We start from the raw sequence: 17,858 nt of genomic DNA on the forward strand, positions 1-17,858 counted from the left end.
TGTTTTGTTTTGTTTTGTTTTGTGTTTTGTGTTTTGTGTTTTGTGTTTTTGTTTTTTGTTTTTGTTTTCACAGTCTCAGATCATTTTAAATGAAGCTCATTATAGTCCAGGCCCAGATCCGTGAGTGTTGGAGAGTCTTCCCACGTGTGAAGGAACCAAACTCCATGTGATGGCAGCTCCTGAAACAGACAAAAGGGGACTGTCTGAGTACATGTTTTAGCTTTTGTGTTCCAAACAATGTGGCACTGGCGTCCATTTTGTGGCAACGTTAAGAGGACAAAAACAGTCTATCTTGGCCAAAACAACTGCGTCTGCCGCAACAGACCATACATCCTATCACTAAAGGGGGTGTATTTTACACTTTTGTAATATTATTTTTGCACCAAACCCCACTTGCAATATTAGTCAAGCAGAGTTTTACAGGATCATTTTCCCACCTCTCTACAACCCTTAAAATTAAAGCATGTGAATATTTCTTTTTCTTTTTCTTTTGTGTCTTTAAGACTAAGTAAAAATACGCCTGCCATAATTATTTGTAAAATTCTGGGAGGTAAACAATGCCAACTAGTCAACACAAATCCTTTTTTCCCATGATATGTTGTTCCTAGAATAACATAATAGTCAGTAAAATCATTTCTTTTAATGGAGCAGTTTATTGAACCTTTAGACAATTGTTGTTGTTGTTGTTGTTGTTGTTGAAGAATCATATTATGATACATCAGGTTTTTATGATACATACATTGTTATAAAGTGACAATATGGAGCTCATTCTTGAGGAAGAAAAAAACCCTCAGACTGATCAAAAGTATGCAATTTTGTGTAGTTGCTTATGTTTAAATGGCACGTTTTCATTTTAAAATACTTCTAACATGATAAAAGGTATTCTTATTCGTACTTGATAAAAATCAGTAAAGGTTTCAAAGCAAAAAGGAACGGTGGGTATTTTGAGTTAAACTTAAAGGCCTTTTACTTGCTGAAAAGTATGAACTATCAATCAGACAAGAGAATGCATGTTGTAGATTGTGTACAACAGGTTTTTCAGCATAGTTTTGATCACATTGATGGAGGCCTTAGAAATTTGTGTATCAAATATGATAGGGTTAATGAAACTGGGAAGTGTAAAGATATAATGAATATGCACGTCTTTTTTTAATTCTCAGATCAGTTTAGGGCTGGGCCAAGGTCACCGGCCACTGAAATAGCTCCTAACCAGGATGCGGCAGGTTTCCAGGGACAAGCTTTGTGTCCTTTAGTGTCGTAATTCAGTCTAGATGTGCTTTGTGTTGTGATTTACATTTTGAGCATCAGTTCTGAGACGATACACTTCTATACCACATTTCTACATTCTCTTTCCTCTTCTAAATGAACTAATGCTAATACTAATTACACATCATAACACCAAACTGCTCACGCAACATTCCACTCTCTGTGGAAACCAGGAGGTGGACGTAGACGCTACGGGCTTAGTTAAACACGCATAAAGATTAGAGGCCCTGAAGGACAGACGCTTAATAACCCGTCACACGCTCTCCCGGCCTATAGAGAGAGAGACACACAGAGAGAGAGAGAGAGAGACAGGACGTTTGGCTCCACAAGACTCCGACTGTCTTTCACACAGCCACTCAAGTGAGACCAACATATGTAAAACACGGCGCGGGAAACGAGCAGCCCGCGTTAAGCTGTTTACATCTGATCCCTCTCCACCCACGTTGGCTTGGCTTGGCCGGCTCTCTCTGGTTTTGGCTTCCCGTGTCGTGATGAAGGCAGAGGCTCGCGAGCTTGTTTGTTCTTGCACTTGAGGAGTCGTTTTGAAAATAGGACACAAGTGTGTGTTTTTTTTTTGTGCTGCTTTTCTATTTTAAATGAAACCATCCCAATTTTCCCAAAGACAATGTTTGGTCTTATGGGAATAGAGCTCTTAAGACTTCACTTGAATGCTTTGAAGTTCAGCCATGTTGGTCCGAATATGAGAGAGAAGCAATTTTATAGTGTTTCATGTATGTGTTGGATTGCAGCTTTATTGTAGTTTCTTTCTTCTCCAGTTGTTTTACCGGCTTGTTGGAGATTTGGTGTCCAGCTCTGGGAATGTTTGGTGATTCTGGATATTCACTTAACGAATGTTACTAAACACGGAAATTAAATCAGCTGAGCCATATAAAGGAAGTTTTAACTTCGTAATCCTGGTTTATCTAGCGTTAATGGCCAGAGCTCTTTAGATGTTGTTTTACCCGTTTCCCAGTGTTGAATACTGACCCGAATAAATATTTTTCTCACTCTTAATGTGAAATATTTATTATTTCTTTATTACTTCTTTTTCCTCATTTAATTGTAATCATCACATCCATTGTTTTCAAGACCAATAACAGTTCCAGACACGTGAAACAAAAGCTTATGATATTAATCAGTGTTTATTCGCCAGTTGAAACCCAGTAGCGTTAAGATGGAGTTTCGAGACAGAGAGGCGGAGACCTAGTTTTCCACTATAAATATTAATTATTGTATTAAATAAATAGAATAGTAATGAAAACACTACTCTACTGAATTGCAACTAATTATAACCAATACTACTGCTAAGCCTGATATCCTGCTTACTTCACCAACTTTCTCCCTAATTGTTTGTGTAATGATGCACTGTCCCATTTTTACAACCTTGAATTTGCACAAGTTAACTCATTGGTAAAAACACAATTTCAAAGTCTTACGTTGACTTTTGTCAGATGAAATACTGGTACATTACACAATTTTCTTGCTTCTACAGTAAACCATCTCCCGTTTACCCTTTGCTCCTGCTTCATTTCAGTTCTGCATTGCATGATTAAAATAAAACCATGCTGCGGTGATATTTCATCTTAAGTTAAAATACATGATGCATTGCATCTGTAGGTTGTCACTGTTTCTCATGTTTTTTTGTTTTTTCTTTCTCTCTGTACAGCTTCCTTGTCAAATGGGCAGCTGAATGGATGTGGGTCTAAGGGAGGACATAAAGAGGACGGGTCTCTATCTCACACAGATGGAGGCGGCGAGGGCGGCCCGGCCAAAAAGAGGTGAGTGACCCACTCTCGCTCTCTCAGAGGTCAGTGTTAAAGAGTCGGTTGGATCCCTGGCGGGTAAATCCAGCTGAGGCAACAATTTTAAAAACAGCTGTTGTAGAGAGTATTAAAAGAGATGACATTACTAGGACACAAGTATGGCGTTCTCAGACCGAGATATTTCACTTACTGAAGATGTCAGACTTCCTGTTTTTAATTTCCCCATTTGTTTCTATTTCTGGCTTTATTTAGCAGAAAATGACAGTCAGAAAAAAAATGAAGCTGCTTCATTAAAGGAGTCTGAGGACCTTGTAACAAGTGGTAATTCTTTAAAATGAATTGCTGTCATGGTCGTTTTTAATTAGTCACTTTAAGACATGCTTAAACATTTTTAATTTTTAATTATTAATTAAAAAGCAAGAGAGTTAATGTGTCCAAGTGCAGTCGGTAATTAACTATTCAGCGTGTAATTTTTTTAGGATGTTGTAATCTGTGATTTGGAAAAGCTCTAAAGAGAGAGGAGGGATGCAAGCAGCTTGGTGAAGAAACATAATAGGCTCTTTTTTTTTTTTTTCTTTTTTTTTTTTTTAGCTGTGCCTTTAAGGCAGACGCTGGCTGGAAAATGGTGAGAAAGACAAGTTATGGGTCTTTTTCAATCGGATAAATATAAACTGCTAATTTCCCCGACCACACTGAGCTTGCAGTGCACTTTGTGCTGTTGATTCATATTTTTCATCAAATGACCTAGTTGTGTTTGGATTCCGACAAAGCAGCTCGTCTTGTGATTTGTGTGATATTTATTGGTGGAGTGGAGGACTCGAAGGAATTGTTCACAGAAAATGAAACTTCTATCATTAAATCATCATTTCAAACCTGTATCTTTTCTTACGTGCAGCACAAAAAGAGAAATTGAGAATATTGTTGGCTGCTAGTCGTTCTTTTCCCTGAATTTACAATGAATTATGAAGTTTCATAACGGACGCAAAGGCATTTTATTGCTTTGTAGGAGAAATAAGTCGTTATTCTATGGAAATCTTTTTTTTGCATGGTCATGAAAGAAGTGACTGTGTCCAATTGTGCAGTTTAATGAGAACAATATGCCTTTGTTTGGCCAGGTTCTACAATATCAGATCTATAGTTTTCAGATAATTCAATCCCAGAATGCATTGCAGAAATCTCAGTGAAATAAAATCATCCAAGATGGCTGACATGGAGAACTGTCAACTCTAAATATGTCATTTACTACTGAAAAGTGTATATATATATATATATATATATATATATATATATATATATATATATATATATATATATATATATATATATATATAAAAAATGTTTTACCTGTGAAGCAGCTGCCTAAATGTTTACCTCATTCTAATTCCCATCTTTTATGTTCTTGGCATTATAACTCAGTATTTGAGCTCATTGCCCATCTCCTTTCAAACAGGATTTGACTTTGATCTGAGTGTATGGCCACATTCAATGCTCAATCACACATTCACATAGATGGGTGGCATTAGCATTATGGAAGACCTATTCATCAAGCCCACTGTTTAATGGCACAACTTTCATGGCGTGCCATAAACCCCCTTACAAACAGTTGCGTAGGCCCGCTGAAGAGGCTTTTCTTCCTCTCGAGAGTCTGAATTAATCCCACCACCGGCTTCGAGGGAACAAAACAGCTCTAATCGCAGGCGCCGCTTCAAAGACGACGCTGCCCGGCGCCCACCGAACACCACACAACGCAGCACTTCCACATCGCAGCGGCCAGACCCCAGCAGATGTCCGTTTCAACCCCCTCCTGAAAGAAACATTCACAGAGACCTTCTGTTGGGGGTTCTGTCTATCAAGCCACAAGCACCTATGGGAGAACGCAAGAGAGTAATAGCGTGTGTGCGGGCGAAGATCAGCGTGCAGCACCTGCTGCTGCTTTACCTGTCACTTAATACCCTGTTATAATAGTTAATCAGGGCGCTGTCCTGTAGACATCATCATTAAAACAGATTTTTGTGGAGAGACAGATCGAGTGGGAGGTGAAAAAGAGACAGAGACAGTTTGAGATGGGCAGTGCAGAGATGCAAGTAAGGACAAAGAGCAGCAGATGCAGTGTAATCGGTAAAGTATTGTGGGCCGGTAAGAGCTCTGCCTACAACCTGGTCTTAAAGGGACAAGTCATTCAAAAAATAATAATTCTGTCTTTTACTCACCCTCATGTTATTCCAATCCAGCATGACTCCTAAAGAAACATTTTTAAATGTTGGGAATTTTTCATGTAATTATAATGAATGTACACTTTCAAGTTTCAAAAAGAGCTTGACACAAAAGCACCATAAAAATATCTTAAAAATTGTCCATATAACTTATGCATTACATTCCAAGTCTTCTGAAGCCATATGACAGATTTGAGGAACAGACTGAACTTCAAGTTGTTATTCGCCTTTATTCTTGTTGTTAACTCTAGAACTGCTTATCTTGATTCAGTTGAATTCAAGAAACAAATCAATGTGATTCATGAATGAATCATTCAGATCTGTTCCGCAAGATCAAATGAGTTATTGAAATGATCTGACTCAAAAGAATGATTTGTTCACAGATTGGAAATCACTACTTCTCCCATGAACTCTCACAAAGTTATGAAGTTTTATGGAGCTTTTGAGCATCCATCCATCCTTTTGAGTTTTATGAGCATCCATCCATCCATCCATCCATCCATCCATCCATCCATCCATCCATCCATCCATCCATCCATCCATCCATCCATCCATCCATCCATCCATCCATCCATCCATCCATCCATCCATCCATCCATCCATCCATCCATCCATCCATCCATCCATCCATCCATCCATCCATCCATCCATCCATCCATCCATATATATATATATTCATTGTAACTGCATGGAAAAGAGCAACCAGCACATTATGCAAAATTCCTTTTGTGTTACACATAAGAGAGTTTGCATACAGGTTTAAAACTACATGTGGTTGATTAAATTGTCAGAATGGTAAGTTTTTGGAGAGCTTTTCCTTTAATGAATCACTCCTTGTCTGACATTTGGCGTCCTATACTGGACATTTGAATGTGTTGGAAGTTTGTGTACTTGTGTGTGTCTGCATGCTGGGCTACTTATTAGGCATCTGCTGCCCACATAAGACGACAACAAGGAGTCTGATTGAGGCAGTGCCAACGTCTGTCACACCTGGCCTACAATAAACCCAAAAAAGAAAGTGAGAGAGCGAGAGAATGAAAGGGAGGAGAGACAGACAGAGGCACAGGTGCAGGGGCTGGCCAGGTTGCAAGGGGAGGGACGTGGAAAGCCGTTTGGGAGAAGACTGCTGTTTGCATTCCCAGGATTGGGAAATAGAGAGGCCTCCAAGCTCTGCCAAGTGTCAAAGCAGCAACTTCCCATCCTTCGTTTAAAATCACAGTCGCCTAGACGCACTGAATACACACAAAACCCCAGTTAGAGGAGACTAGGGGGCACCAAATGTGGCAGGCGCTGAAGAGGCCTGTCCTTTTTAGTGTGTATTTGTGTTTACTTGTTTGAGAACCCTTCTTAAAGAGAGAATTGTTTGAATTGTTTGTGTAGTGGCTGCTCAGTTGCCAAATTACTCTTTTGTGTTGGGCCAATGCCGCCTTTACAAACATTTCTTTGCTGTGTTGAGAATAAAATACTAGCGTATTTCTTAATTCCTTTCACACTATCCGTGTCAGTGTTCACCAGTGCAACTCTACAGGCAGCACATTGCTCCTAGGTCAAGTGTTATAACAACACGCAAAGTTTAAATGTAGTCAAGTTATATATCTGTAAGTGATAAGTATGGGGTCAGTAATTGTTTGTTTGTTTGTTTTTTTAGAAAGAAATGAATAATTGTTTTCAGTAACGATGCATTCACGTTGATCAAATGTGACAGTAAAGACATTTATAATGTTAAAAAAGATTTCTATTTCAAATAAATGCTGTTCTTTTACATTTTCTGTTAGTCAAAGAATCATGAAAAAAGTGCATCACAGTTTACACACACAAAAAAAAAAACTCTTTTCAACGTTAATTTTAAGAAACGTTTCTTTAGAAGCTGGTTTAATGGCTGCTGAAAATTCAGATGATCCCTATCCTACGAATAAATAACATTTTAAAATGTATTCATTTTTTGATCAAATAAATGCTGCTTTGAGCATAAGAGACTTATTTTAAAAAACGTAAACGTCTTTCCAACCACAAACCTTTGAAAGGTAGTGTATATGTAAGTATTAAAATATAGTATAAAATCACTCTCTCTACAGTAGTTGAGAGCATTGCATTATGGAATACAGTATTGCAGTGTTTTTGGGTTGTATACTATGTTGGTGATTTGTTGTGGAGTTTTCCATGCACACTTGGCACAGTATACACATTGCATACTATATTGCTTTTCAAATGTATTACTTTCACTTTAAAAATGTCATATTCATGCACACATCATGCCTTCAGTACATATGGCTCTATAATAGCCACATTGATTTTCCTCTAAATCTGCTGGTTGCGCTACATACTCCAATCCACTCTAATGGTACAGCAGATCAATGTCTGCGATAAGCGAGCGATTAAACATGATTGGAATGTGACGCATGTTTTCGGAGCCGCACAAAGCGATGAATTGAGAGGTATAGCGTGAGAAGAAGAATCTCAGGTAGGCAGTTTGGCTCCAAACTCCAGTTGATTCACAGGGCAGGAATGTCCTGTGTACGAGGTCTCAGGCTGAGGTATTTGCATAGCAGACAATTGTGGCTGCCGATTGGTTGGGGCAGGATAAGTGGGAGCAGTGGGCCATAATCTCAGCTACTGTGGCCAGGTGTGTTAGGGTATGTGATTTTAATGTAACTGATAATGCTCAATGGTTTGAGTGAGTTGAATACACATCGGCACTTGTGTTTTTCTAGATATGCTTTTGCGGTCGTTCTGATTCCTGTCTTTTGATTTGCTCTAAAACATTTTGCCATGTTGAGAGCAGTGTTGAATGGCAGCCATCCTCCATTAGCTGTGGGTTTGTTTTGGCAATGCCTCTGAGTTATGAACATTGCTCTTAAAGGATGGTTCACCCAAAAATTCAAATCTAGTCATTTGAATTCATTGAACTCATTCATCAACCTCAATCTGTTCCAAACCAGTATGACTTTCTTTTTTCTTCTACCCCAGAACACAAAAGAAGATATTTAAATTATATATTTAGCAGAATGTCTTTACTTCTCTTTTTCATTCAATGAAAGTGAATGGGGACTGTGGCTGTGGCAGGTGTAAATGGAACCGTTTTAGCAAATCAGATAGCTATATGATCAGTAAAAACACATGAAGTGACCAGGTGTAAACAGGCCCATAGTCTCACTCTTCACGGACCATATGATGCATATTAACAACAAACGCATTGTCTGGCTTTACTCCGTTTCGAGGATTCATGTTGCACAGGTTTTTGTCCATCCACCGTGAACCAAATCATGTTCACAAGGTGCCAGGCTGTTATGATGAGCTAAGAACAACTAGTCTACATATTTTGCCCAGGTTTACGAGGGTCATAGCATCTGTTAAAGAGAGTCTGATTTTTGTTTGAGACACTTGGTAGCATAAACAGGATATCAGCGAACAGAACTGGATGTTATACTTTGCTATCTATGATATAGTTGGTACATTACGTCTGGACTAATGGAAACTACGAGTATACATATTTTCTACAATTGTTCTTTAAGTATTACCTGCACTGTGGTTCATAATGTTCAAAAAGATTTTAATTATTTAAATGAATGCACTATTATTTAAATGCGCCACCATTTCTACAAATTTGTTGCATGTCGGTCTACTATGGTGTAATTGATTTTACAGGAGATTTACCTGCTCTTAAAGGGATGGTTCACTCAAAAATAAAAATTCTGTTATTGTTTACTCACCATCAAGTCGTTCCAAACCTGTATGACTTTGTCTTCTGTCAATCACAAAAAAAGTTATTTTGAAGAATGTTGGAAACCAACCAGTTTTGATGACCGTTCCATTCTCAAAATATATTTTTTGTTCCTTAGAGGAAATACAGTCATACAGTAATGAGACATGTGGGTGAGTAAATGATGACAGATTTTTCTTATTCATTTGAGTGAACTGTTCATTTGAGTGGCACTGCTTGCTTTGTCAATTGGTCTCTTTCTGTTTAAGATGGCAGTTCAGGCTCATAAAAAAGCTGTATCTGACTTTATAACAACATTCAAAACACTAGAGATGATCCAGCAGAAATCTATTTCTGATTTTATGCATTAAAAGCTCCATGTGTCCTTTTGCTCTCGGTTTCCTTCATCTTTTTGTCTCGAAGCGTTCTAGCTTCGCACAGTATTAATGATGCCCGGCAGTGATTGACAGCGTTAGCGTTCGGGTGCATCAGTGTGACATCACGCATGAGCAGCAGACGGATGTGTTCAAACGGAGGGGAGGGTGGCGTGGGCCCTCAGCATCTGGCTCGGTGCCAGTCGAGACCACCTGTCTGAGCGCAGCACGTCTGCTCTATTGTTAAACCACACCGGCTGGGTTAAGTTGCAGCTCTATATAAAGAGTAACAGACATCTTAAGTGGGGACACAGGATTTAGACAGGGATTTTGTAGGAGTACCGGTATCTCTGTCTGTCTCTTTCTCTCCTCACTCCACAGCCTCGCCAGCTTACGCTTTCTGTTATGTAACAAACAGCCTTCAGTTGCCGTTAGAGAAATCAAAAGCGAATGAATTATGTAGACTGGTATCATTTCGGCACCTGTCCAGCAGCAGCTCTGGGAAGCCGTTTTCGTTCAGGAACTTTATAGTAACACCTCCCAGAGTAAATGTGAGCGCCGCTTCGGTTGCAAATGCCTCCTGTAGCCCACAAGTCATATAAACACACTCATGATCGCCTTTAAAGCAACAGAGTGCTAAAATAGGCCTGTAAATAGAACATACAGTTTGTGGCTGACATGAAAATTCAGTAGTTTCTGTTTTTACACTTTAAATGACAGAATTCATTACTGTTACCGGTCAAGTCCTAAGTTTGAAATTTGATGTTGACTCAAATTTGGCTTGGCCTCTACATGTTTCCTGACAAGTCCATGTGAAACTGTTCACAGGCCATTTTATTTCTGTAATGTGTAGGGTGCAACGGATTGCAGTTGATCCGTGATCTGTGCGGACCAGGCACCGCGGTTCTGCACTCATGTGATTCGCGGATTAACTGTTACGTTTAACCGTCAAAGAGTTAGTTTATCATTTGCACGTGTTTTGTCCTCACAGTTTACACATTCAAGCGATTTTAAACGTGGAAGAAGAGGCGGAAATTGGGACTCATCCGCGGTTATCTGTGAGCACAGCCTCACATGCAGAGAGAGAGAGAGAGAGCGAGAGAGGCATGTTTCAGATAGCATGTGAACACCGAATTGATTCCTGATTGAAACCAGCCAATCAGAAAGCGTTTTGTACTTTTGGGTTTGTGAAATGTTTTTGAAGGTGGGGTTTTCAAGTGTTTATGTAAAGAAGTTAGCCAGGCTTACAGCTGCTGTAAGTTTCTTACTGTCAGGCTAATGTAAAATGATTGTGGTGCTGAGCGAAGAGCTGATATTAGGCTTTTAGTGGTCGCAAGTTTAATGGTGATGCAGTGCACTTAAGCCAAAACATGATGGCTTAGAAATATCTACCTTTATAATTGAATCTCTTGTGTGTTTAGATGCTAAAGGCTTTTTGTTCCACAAATCCATATTTTTATTCTCCTGAGCTGAATGTTAATGTCATAGCTGTATTTTATGTGATGAACGGTGGCATTTGTAGGTTACCCCTGAGGAGTCAGGTTTGTATTTTTCTCCTTATGACCTCTCTGACCCCACGTCTTTGGGCTTACCTGACTAATGTGCTGATATATGAAGGCAGAGCAGTAGGGTGCAAGGTGAAAGGTCAATCCAATACCAAACCATCTTTCATGGTTCTGAGCAGAGAACTTGACTCAGGTAGGCAGAAAAGCAATAAGAAATTAGCTGGGGTGTATTTGCAGGTCTAAAGTTTATTCTGATGTAGAGCGCTCCACAGGGAGGGTCATCAAAATCACATTCATTTATTCTCCAGCCCAGGGTCAGAGCGCATCTTTCACTAGTCTTTTTACTTAATCAGTGTTTCAGCTCTCTGTATTCTCTCAATTGAATCTTGAGTTTCAATTCATATTTTCCTTACCGTTCAAAAATTTGTGGTCAGTAATGAAATTAATGCTTTTATTCAGCAAGGACGCATTAAATTGATCAAAAGATTTCGATTTCAAATAAATGCTGATGTATCATGGTTTCCTGAAAACTATTAAGCAGCCACAGATGTTTAAAACATTGATAATAATAAGTGTTACTTGAGCAGCAAATCAACATAATTATTAGAATGATTTCTGAAGGATCATGTGACACTGAAGACTGGAGTAATGACGCTGAATATTCAGCTTTGCCTTCACAGGAATAAATTGCATTTTTAAAATATATCCAAATAGAAATTTATTTTTATATTTAAAGTTCTAATAATATTTCGCAATATTAATGTTTTTACTGTTTCAGGTCATTGCAAATTGTGAGCACATTTAAAACAATCTTACTGACCCCAAACTTTTGAACGTTAGTGTAGTTGTTTTTTGTTTTTTTGTTTTTTACACCATTAGCCTAAAAACTGAATGTTCGCTCAATTAAAAAAAGTCATTTAAAAACTCCACACAATACTTTAGATAAATTGTAGTGAATCAGTTCATTCAGGTGGCTCGTTTTATTGAAAAGGTTAAAAAATGATTCATTTAAATCGTCACAAATAAAATAAACATTTTTTTAAATGATCTTGCAGCTCATTTTCACTTAAGGTAATATAAAATGTATTGATTAACGCATTATTTTACAGAATCCATGTAACTTGCTGAGCGTTTTCCACTTCACCGTTTTACTCCTAAAATAAAACACAGTTGAGCGATTTAGAAATATTTAGCAAAACGACTCGGCTCAATAATTACAAAGTACTAATTTGAAAGAATAATTTGTTTACCTATATTTACCCTATTTTTTTTTTATTGACCATCTAACCCAACCCACGCTCTGTTTTTCTGCTTTGTCACCATTTTGTAGCAATTATCATTTCAGCACTGTTTATTGGAGCGAGCTCATGAATGACCCAGAATCAGGGATCCCCCTGCGCTCTCTTGGCTGCCCGGCACATGTGCCGCTGGCTCCTCACCGTGCTCTCGGAGCCAGCTGCTCCGCACTGGCAGAGGCTGCTGAGAGACTTTATCAGGACCATGTGGCCCATCTGGAGCTGTTTAGTTTTAGCAGAGAGCGAGAAAGAGAGAGAGAGAGAGAGAGAGAGTTAGCATGTGTACTAGAAGCCAGCGAGAAAATGAAAGATGTTTGACTTTACGGAAAAACTGGCCATTCCTCTTTATCATTCATTACTTTCTCCCTTCCCTGGTAACATAGTAGTAAGAATAGTTTAAATTACAACTGTTATTTTAACACTAAATGTTTATTTAATGTGATTAATTATAAATAAAATAAAGTGATTAAAAATTAATGCTATTAATCATACCACCACAATAAGGAATTTACTTACCATCAGAGCAACATTCATGTTTTTCAAGTCTACACTGAAATGCGAAGAGACATGACTCTAGCTAAGGGTATTTTATTCTCTTTATACTTTGTATGCTGTTTATTTTTTTTTGATTGACAGGTGTTTGTGTGTGTGTCTCCAAGCAGTTTTAGTGAAGCCTTTAGCATAGAGCAGCTGGGCATGACAGAAGATGGATTTAACAATGACGGGATGTGTACTGAGCAGATTTGAATGAGTAGATTCAAAGTAAACTATGTTAGAGATCACAGTCAATCTACAGTGCTTGTTTATCTCCAACAATACAAATCAAATAGATGGCATGTTACACATACACATGCTGAGAATTATGAGTGTCTGTTCTGCAGTCACATCATGGTGTGACATCATGGTATGGTCATTATCAGAATATCAAAAGATTACAGGATTTGTCAGTTAAGTAAGGCTTAAAATTAGGCCTACTGTAAGTTACAGTTTTTGCCATATAAAATGCACTAAAATGCATCTATGGGTCTTTTTTTATTTGTGGGCTAGGTGTATTTATTTATTTATTTATTTATTTATTTATTTAGGTTGAGTTGTTCTAAATATATTTATTAATAATAATAATACAAATATTTAGCCTAGTGTAGGTTTTAGGTGTGATCCATACCAACACATCAAAAAGATACCTTTATTTACCATGTCTTCCAGTTCATTCTTTTTCTACTGATCATTATGTTGGATCCACGAGGGCTGTGCTTCTCGTCTGATAGCAATCCTGTTATCTTAAAGTTTCCTCCATGTTAATACATGCACATGATGGAAAAGCTGAATGAATCACTGTTGCACACAAAGGGTTTTTATACACCCCTCCTCCCCTTTCTTCCTCTTAAAACTCAAACATCTCTGCCCCCGGGGTCTATCAGTGCCTGCCCTCTCTTCATGGCTCCATCCATCTCCCTCCTGCAATCATTCATCTCTTTTCTTCCCTCCCTGTGAGCTTCTCCCCTGCTCCACTCATCTGATCCGGAGAGAGCCAGAGCCTGCTGCTGAGATTAGGAGTGACTCCAGCCGCTGTGGAATGCTTTGATGCTTCGTGATCTGGGGGGGAGGGGGGAGGTGCTGACACCAGAGGGGTTGTCCCTTTTACCCCTGGCGCCGCCAATGTGCTTTTGTTTGTGGAAGCCCTCCAACTCTTCCTCCTGTTCGGCACGATTTGGTGCTCTTTTAGAGGAGCGCAATCCTTCAAAAATATTGCACACTACAGAGTGCTCAAGCATTCAGTAGATTCCCAGAGTGCTTGCAGTACTTGTGTTACTTTGTCATTCTGCACGCTTATGATTGAGGAGAGAGATCATGTTACCAAAGATTTCACATAACGCCAGCAGAGATCACAGTATGTGACTAGCCACCCTGCCAGAAAGAGGCTTGTTTAATATCCATGTCCTCTACTGTTGATGCAGATGGGACAGCTTCATTTGTTTAATGTTGGGGATTGTAACTGCATCCTGTGATTGGAGGCAGATACATTGAAACTAGAGACAACTTCTCAACATGCAAATGATTAAGCATTAACATGATTAATGTAAACTAGTAAAAGTAGCTTAACTTAATCTCATTGTGCATGTGCGTGTTCCCACATGCCACCATCATATTAGACTTCATGCATATATTTCAGTGGTATACACCACTCTGTGTCCTCTGATTGTTCACTCCAGCTCGCAACAGCTGTTGCTTGTAAAGCAAGGTAACATAAAGGTTACCAAAGCATTTTGTCACTCTCCTTCACCTCCTCTCCTAACCTCCATTAAGTCCCTAGGGATCCGACCGCTTTTTCTTTTCCTTTCCGATGGGGTAAACTCAACTCCTCTCTTGTTGCTGTCCTAAAAGCTAATCAGTGACACAGAAGAACTCCACATGTAACATCAGAGTGGGGCATTCTTTGAAGGGCAAGGCACAGGGATTAGAAGAGGATGAATCTGGACATCCTGCCATAATCCCTCCCTCCGCGCCTCCCAGCAGGTGCTCACCCCTCGCTTTTTTTTTTTTTCCTTTTGGTTGTTTCACTTGACTGCCCCTTCTGCACTTTTTCACTCCTCCACTCCTCCTCTGTCTGGCTCTCTCCACATCTTGGCCAGCTGGGCTGATCTCCAGGAGGCCTAATTTGCTCTGACCTCTTTGTTGTCCCTCTATTTTAAGCACACCCTTACACACACAGGTGGAGGAGAGAGAGAGAGAACTAGAGCCAGATACATTGAAACTGGAAGCAGATTTGGATGCAGGTACTTTGACCAAAACTGTAGTAGTAACTTGAAATCTGTAGATTGATTAGGAGGCAGATACCTTGAAACTGCAAGAAGATTTGACAGCATACAGTGCATTAGAACTGGAGGCAGATACTTTGACAATAGTGGCAAACCTGAGGCAAATTTGAATATAGATATGTTGTCAGCTGTAGACTGAAACTTTTAAAACTTTAGACTGATTTGAAGGCAAATACATTGAAACTGGAGGCAATTTTGGAGACAGAGACAGAATTTGAAGGCAGATCAATTTTGGAGGTTGTTTTGGAGGTAGAGACTTGGACAATAGAGGCAGATATATTGAAACTCCTGGATGCCTTCTAGTGATCTCTGTTTGTACCAGTCTGCTCCCTTTTTAGATTTACATAAATGCAGTAAATACCCTTTAAACTTGACCTCAGTCACAGCTCTTCATCATAGGTTTTTTGGCCTCCATGAGCTAAATGGTAATTGGATCATAGCCCTAGTTCCTGGAGTGACCTTACCCTGCTGTGGTTTTTATCAGCTGTAAATTATGCATGAGCCTCTTGTTAAAAGACTGGCATTGTAAGAGAACCCATATCTGTCCCATTAAGGAGTGCATAGGCTGGGAAGCTCCATGGGGCTATTGTGTTGCAGTGTCTCTTGCTCATTGAGGAAGGGAAATACCAGCGGAACCGGAATGCCCAGATCAGTCAATCCCATGGCCCCTCTCTACCCATCCTGTCTGGAGGATGTGGTTCGATCCCATCTCCACTCTCCATCACTCATGTTGCAGTTTACAGACTCTCTTTTTCTGAGAAATATCTTCTGAGAATATATAACCTTCTCTGTCTAAATACAGATACATTAGAAGCTTAAGGCAAATTTAAATACATATACGTTGATAGCTGTAGACTGAAACTTTGAAATCTTTAGACTGATTTGAAGATAATTACATTGAAATTGGAGGCAAATTTGGAGACAGAGACAGAATTTGAAGACGGATAATTTAAGCTGGAGGTGGATTTGGAGGTAGAGACTATATATATACATTGTTCCCTGGTTGACAGGAGTGTCTTGAAGTTGGAGCTAAGTTCCTTTGGAGCCTGGCTTTTTTTGGAGTGCGTCGTTAATTTGCATAGACATGCTATAATTGGGGACAGCCACAACTCCTGCAATTATTCATGGGAAAATATGCAGAGCTTCAAAACACTGGAACTCTTAAAACCTAACAAGTTCATGTGCTGTCTCCTGCTTTCTTAGGCAACTAACTTCTAGGACAACATCTTAAATGTCATGAACCTTCACAAGTTGCTGAATTTGGAACACTGTACATATGCAACAATGCCTTATGCCACACAAATGGAATTTAACACGTATGATTCCAATACAGTTTGACATTAGCATGGAGGCAAACAACGAGAAACTCTAACAAGCCCAAATCTGCATTGTGCACAAAAATTTAATGAGATGTCACTGTTTGTATAGAGAATCTTCAGTATTCAATGAAATATATTTTCGCTGAGTTTGATGCAATGCATTCTGGGTTTGTCTTCCCTCCAAAAGATAGATGTGATTCAAAAATGAGAAGGTTGAATAATGTGGTGGTTTCCTACCTTTTGGAAAGAGCTTTTGCAATTTGAGTGCCTTCAATGCTTTTAAAAGCCAGGCAGGGAATTCACTAGGTTTTTAAACGGAACTATCATTTAATTAAGCTATTAATGTTTAGAGTTGGAGTCTTAAGAGCATCAGAGTCAACAAATGTTTTCATAGCCATTATATTTTCAGAGAGCTCCCAGGAAAGTTTTGGTTCCATAGCATCTTCCTAGGACTTTTCCCATTTCTGTTTGGACTCTCTCTCATCTGTTTAAGTTTACTGTATATCATGTGAGGTCTGTATTTAGACTGTATAGATGTGGTGAGAAACATGCATTAAGTTGTAAAATCGCTTTCTACATCATGTGTAGGGAATACACTACATCATGTCGACTATCCCACCATGTCACTGGATACTTCCATGCCAAACAGTTGGCCATTATACCCTTTAATGAGGAACAGATAGGATAAATAGTCCAATAAAAGCAGGCCGTCTCTGAAATTGAGAGCAGTCTAGACTGACTCGATGAACTGTGACATCCTTCTTTGTTTTACTGGTTCCTTTTTTTCTTTTTTTTTCTTTGCATCAGAACTACTCTGGTACTTGGTTGCGTTAATACTTCTAAAGCAGCAGTTCAAAATATTTAGATTTCTTATGAAAACCATGGCAAGAAAAGGAGATGTTTTCTTTATTTCTCCTGCGAAGTAACAATCCTCCCCTGGACCAGTCTAAATGAGGTTAAACCTCTGCCTGAAACACTTTAGCAATCAATAAATAATTGGGCAGTTGGCCGGCTTGTAAGTGCTTTGTTGAATATCTAGCAGCAATGTTTTAAAGCCAAGGTTTTTTTACGCTTGTGTTTGTTGGCTGAAATCTCACTCGGCTGTCATTTAGTCCTCCAGCTATCATAGAAATGTTTCTATGAACTTTTTGCCTGTGTAATCTCCATTAATTAATGTCAGAGTCTGGGTGTGGAGCTGCAGTTCCCTTTTGAACAGATGATGTGGTTTTAGAGGGTGATTATATGTCTTTTTGAAACATAACACATGTATTTTAATCTTGTCCACTTCAATTTTTTTGTTTGTTCTTTAAATAAACTATAGCTCACTCTAATTTCTTGTTTATATCCATGTCTTTGAGGCTTTCAGTCTCATTCTTTCCTCCTTTCAGACTTAAGCACATTTAATTGCTTGACTCTCATGGTTCATTATCACAGTTTGGTCCTTGCTCTATTTCCAATGTGGAGCCTTTGCTATTACAAAAGGGGTGTCTTTAAAAAGTACAGACTTAATGAACAGCTTACCGAACAATTCTTCATAAGTGCTTCAATAATGATTTTGGAACCACAAAATTAAGATTCCAAATTAATCAGAAAGTGTGTTTGCA

General features: G+C 38.9%; 1 protein-coding gene across 1 annotated transcript in view; it reads left to right on the plus strand.

Moving 5' to 3' along the window:
* jarid2b (jumonji and AT-rich interaction domain containing 2b) overlaps positions 1-17,858 on the plus strand; it is a 103,544-nt gene that overhangs the window by 54,616 nt on the left and 31,070 nt on the right. Inside the window, exon 3 of the mRNA XM_084130065.1 lies at positions 2,933-3,044. Coding sequence (XP_083986191.1) covers positions 2,933-3,044 — 112 coding nt within the window. The remainder of the gene's footprint in view (positions 1-2,932; positions 3,045-17,858) is intronic.

This window comes from Abramis brama (genome assembly GCF_963993115.1).
Source record: "Abramis brama genome assembly, chromosome: 12".
Taxonomy (NCBI): domain Eukaryota; kingdom Metazoa; phylum Chordata; class Actinopteri; order Cypriniformes; family Leuciscidae; genus Abramis; species Abramis brama.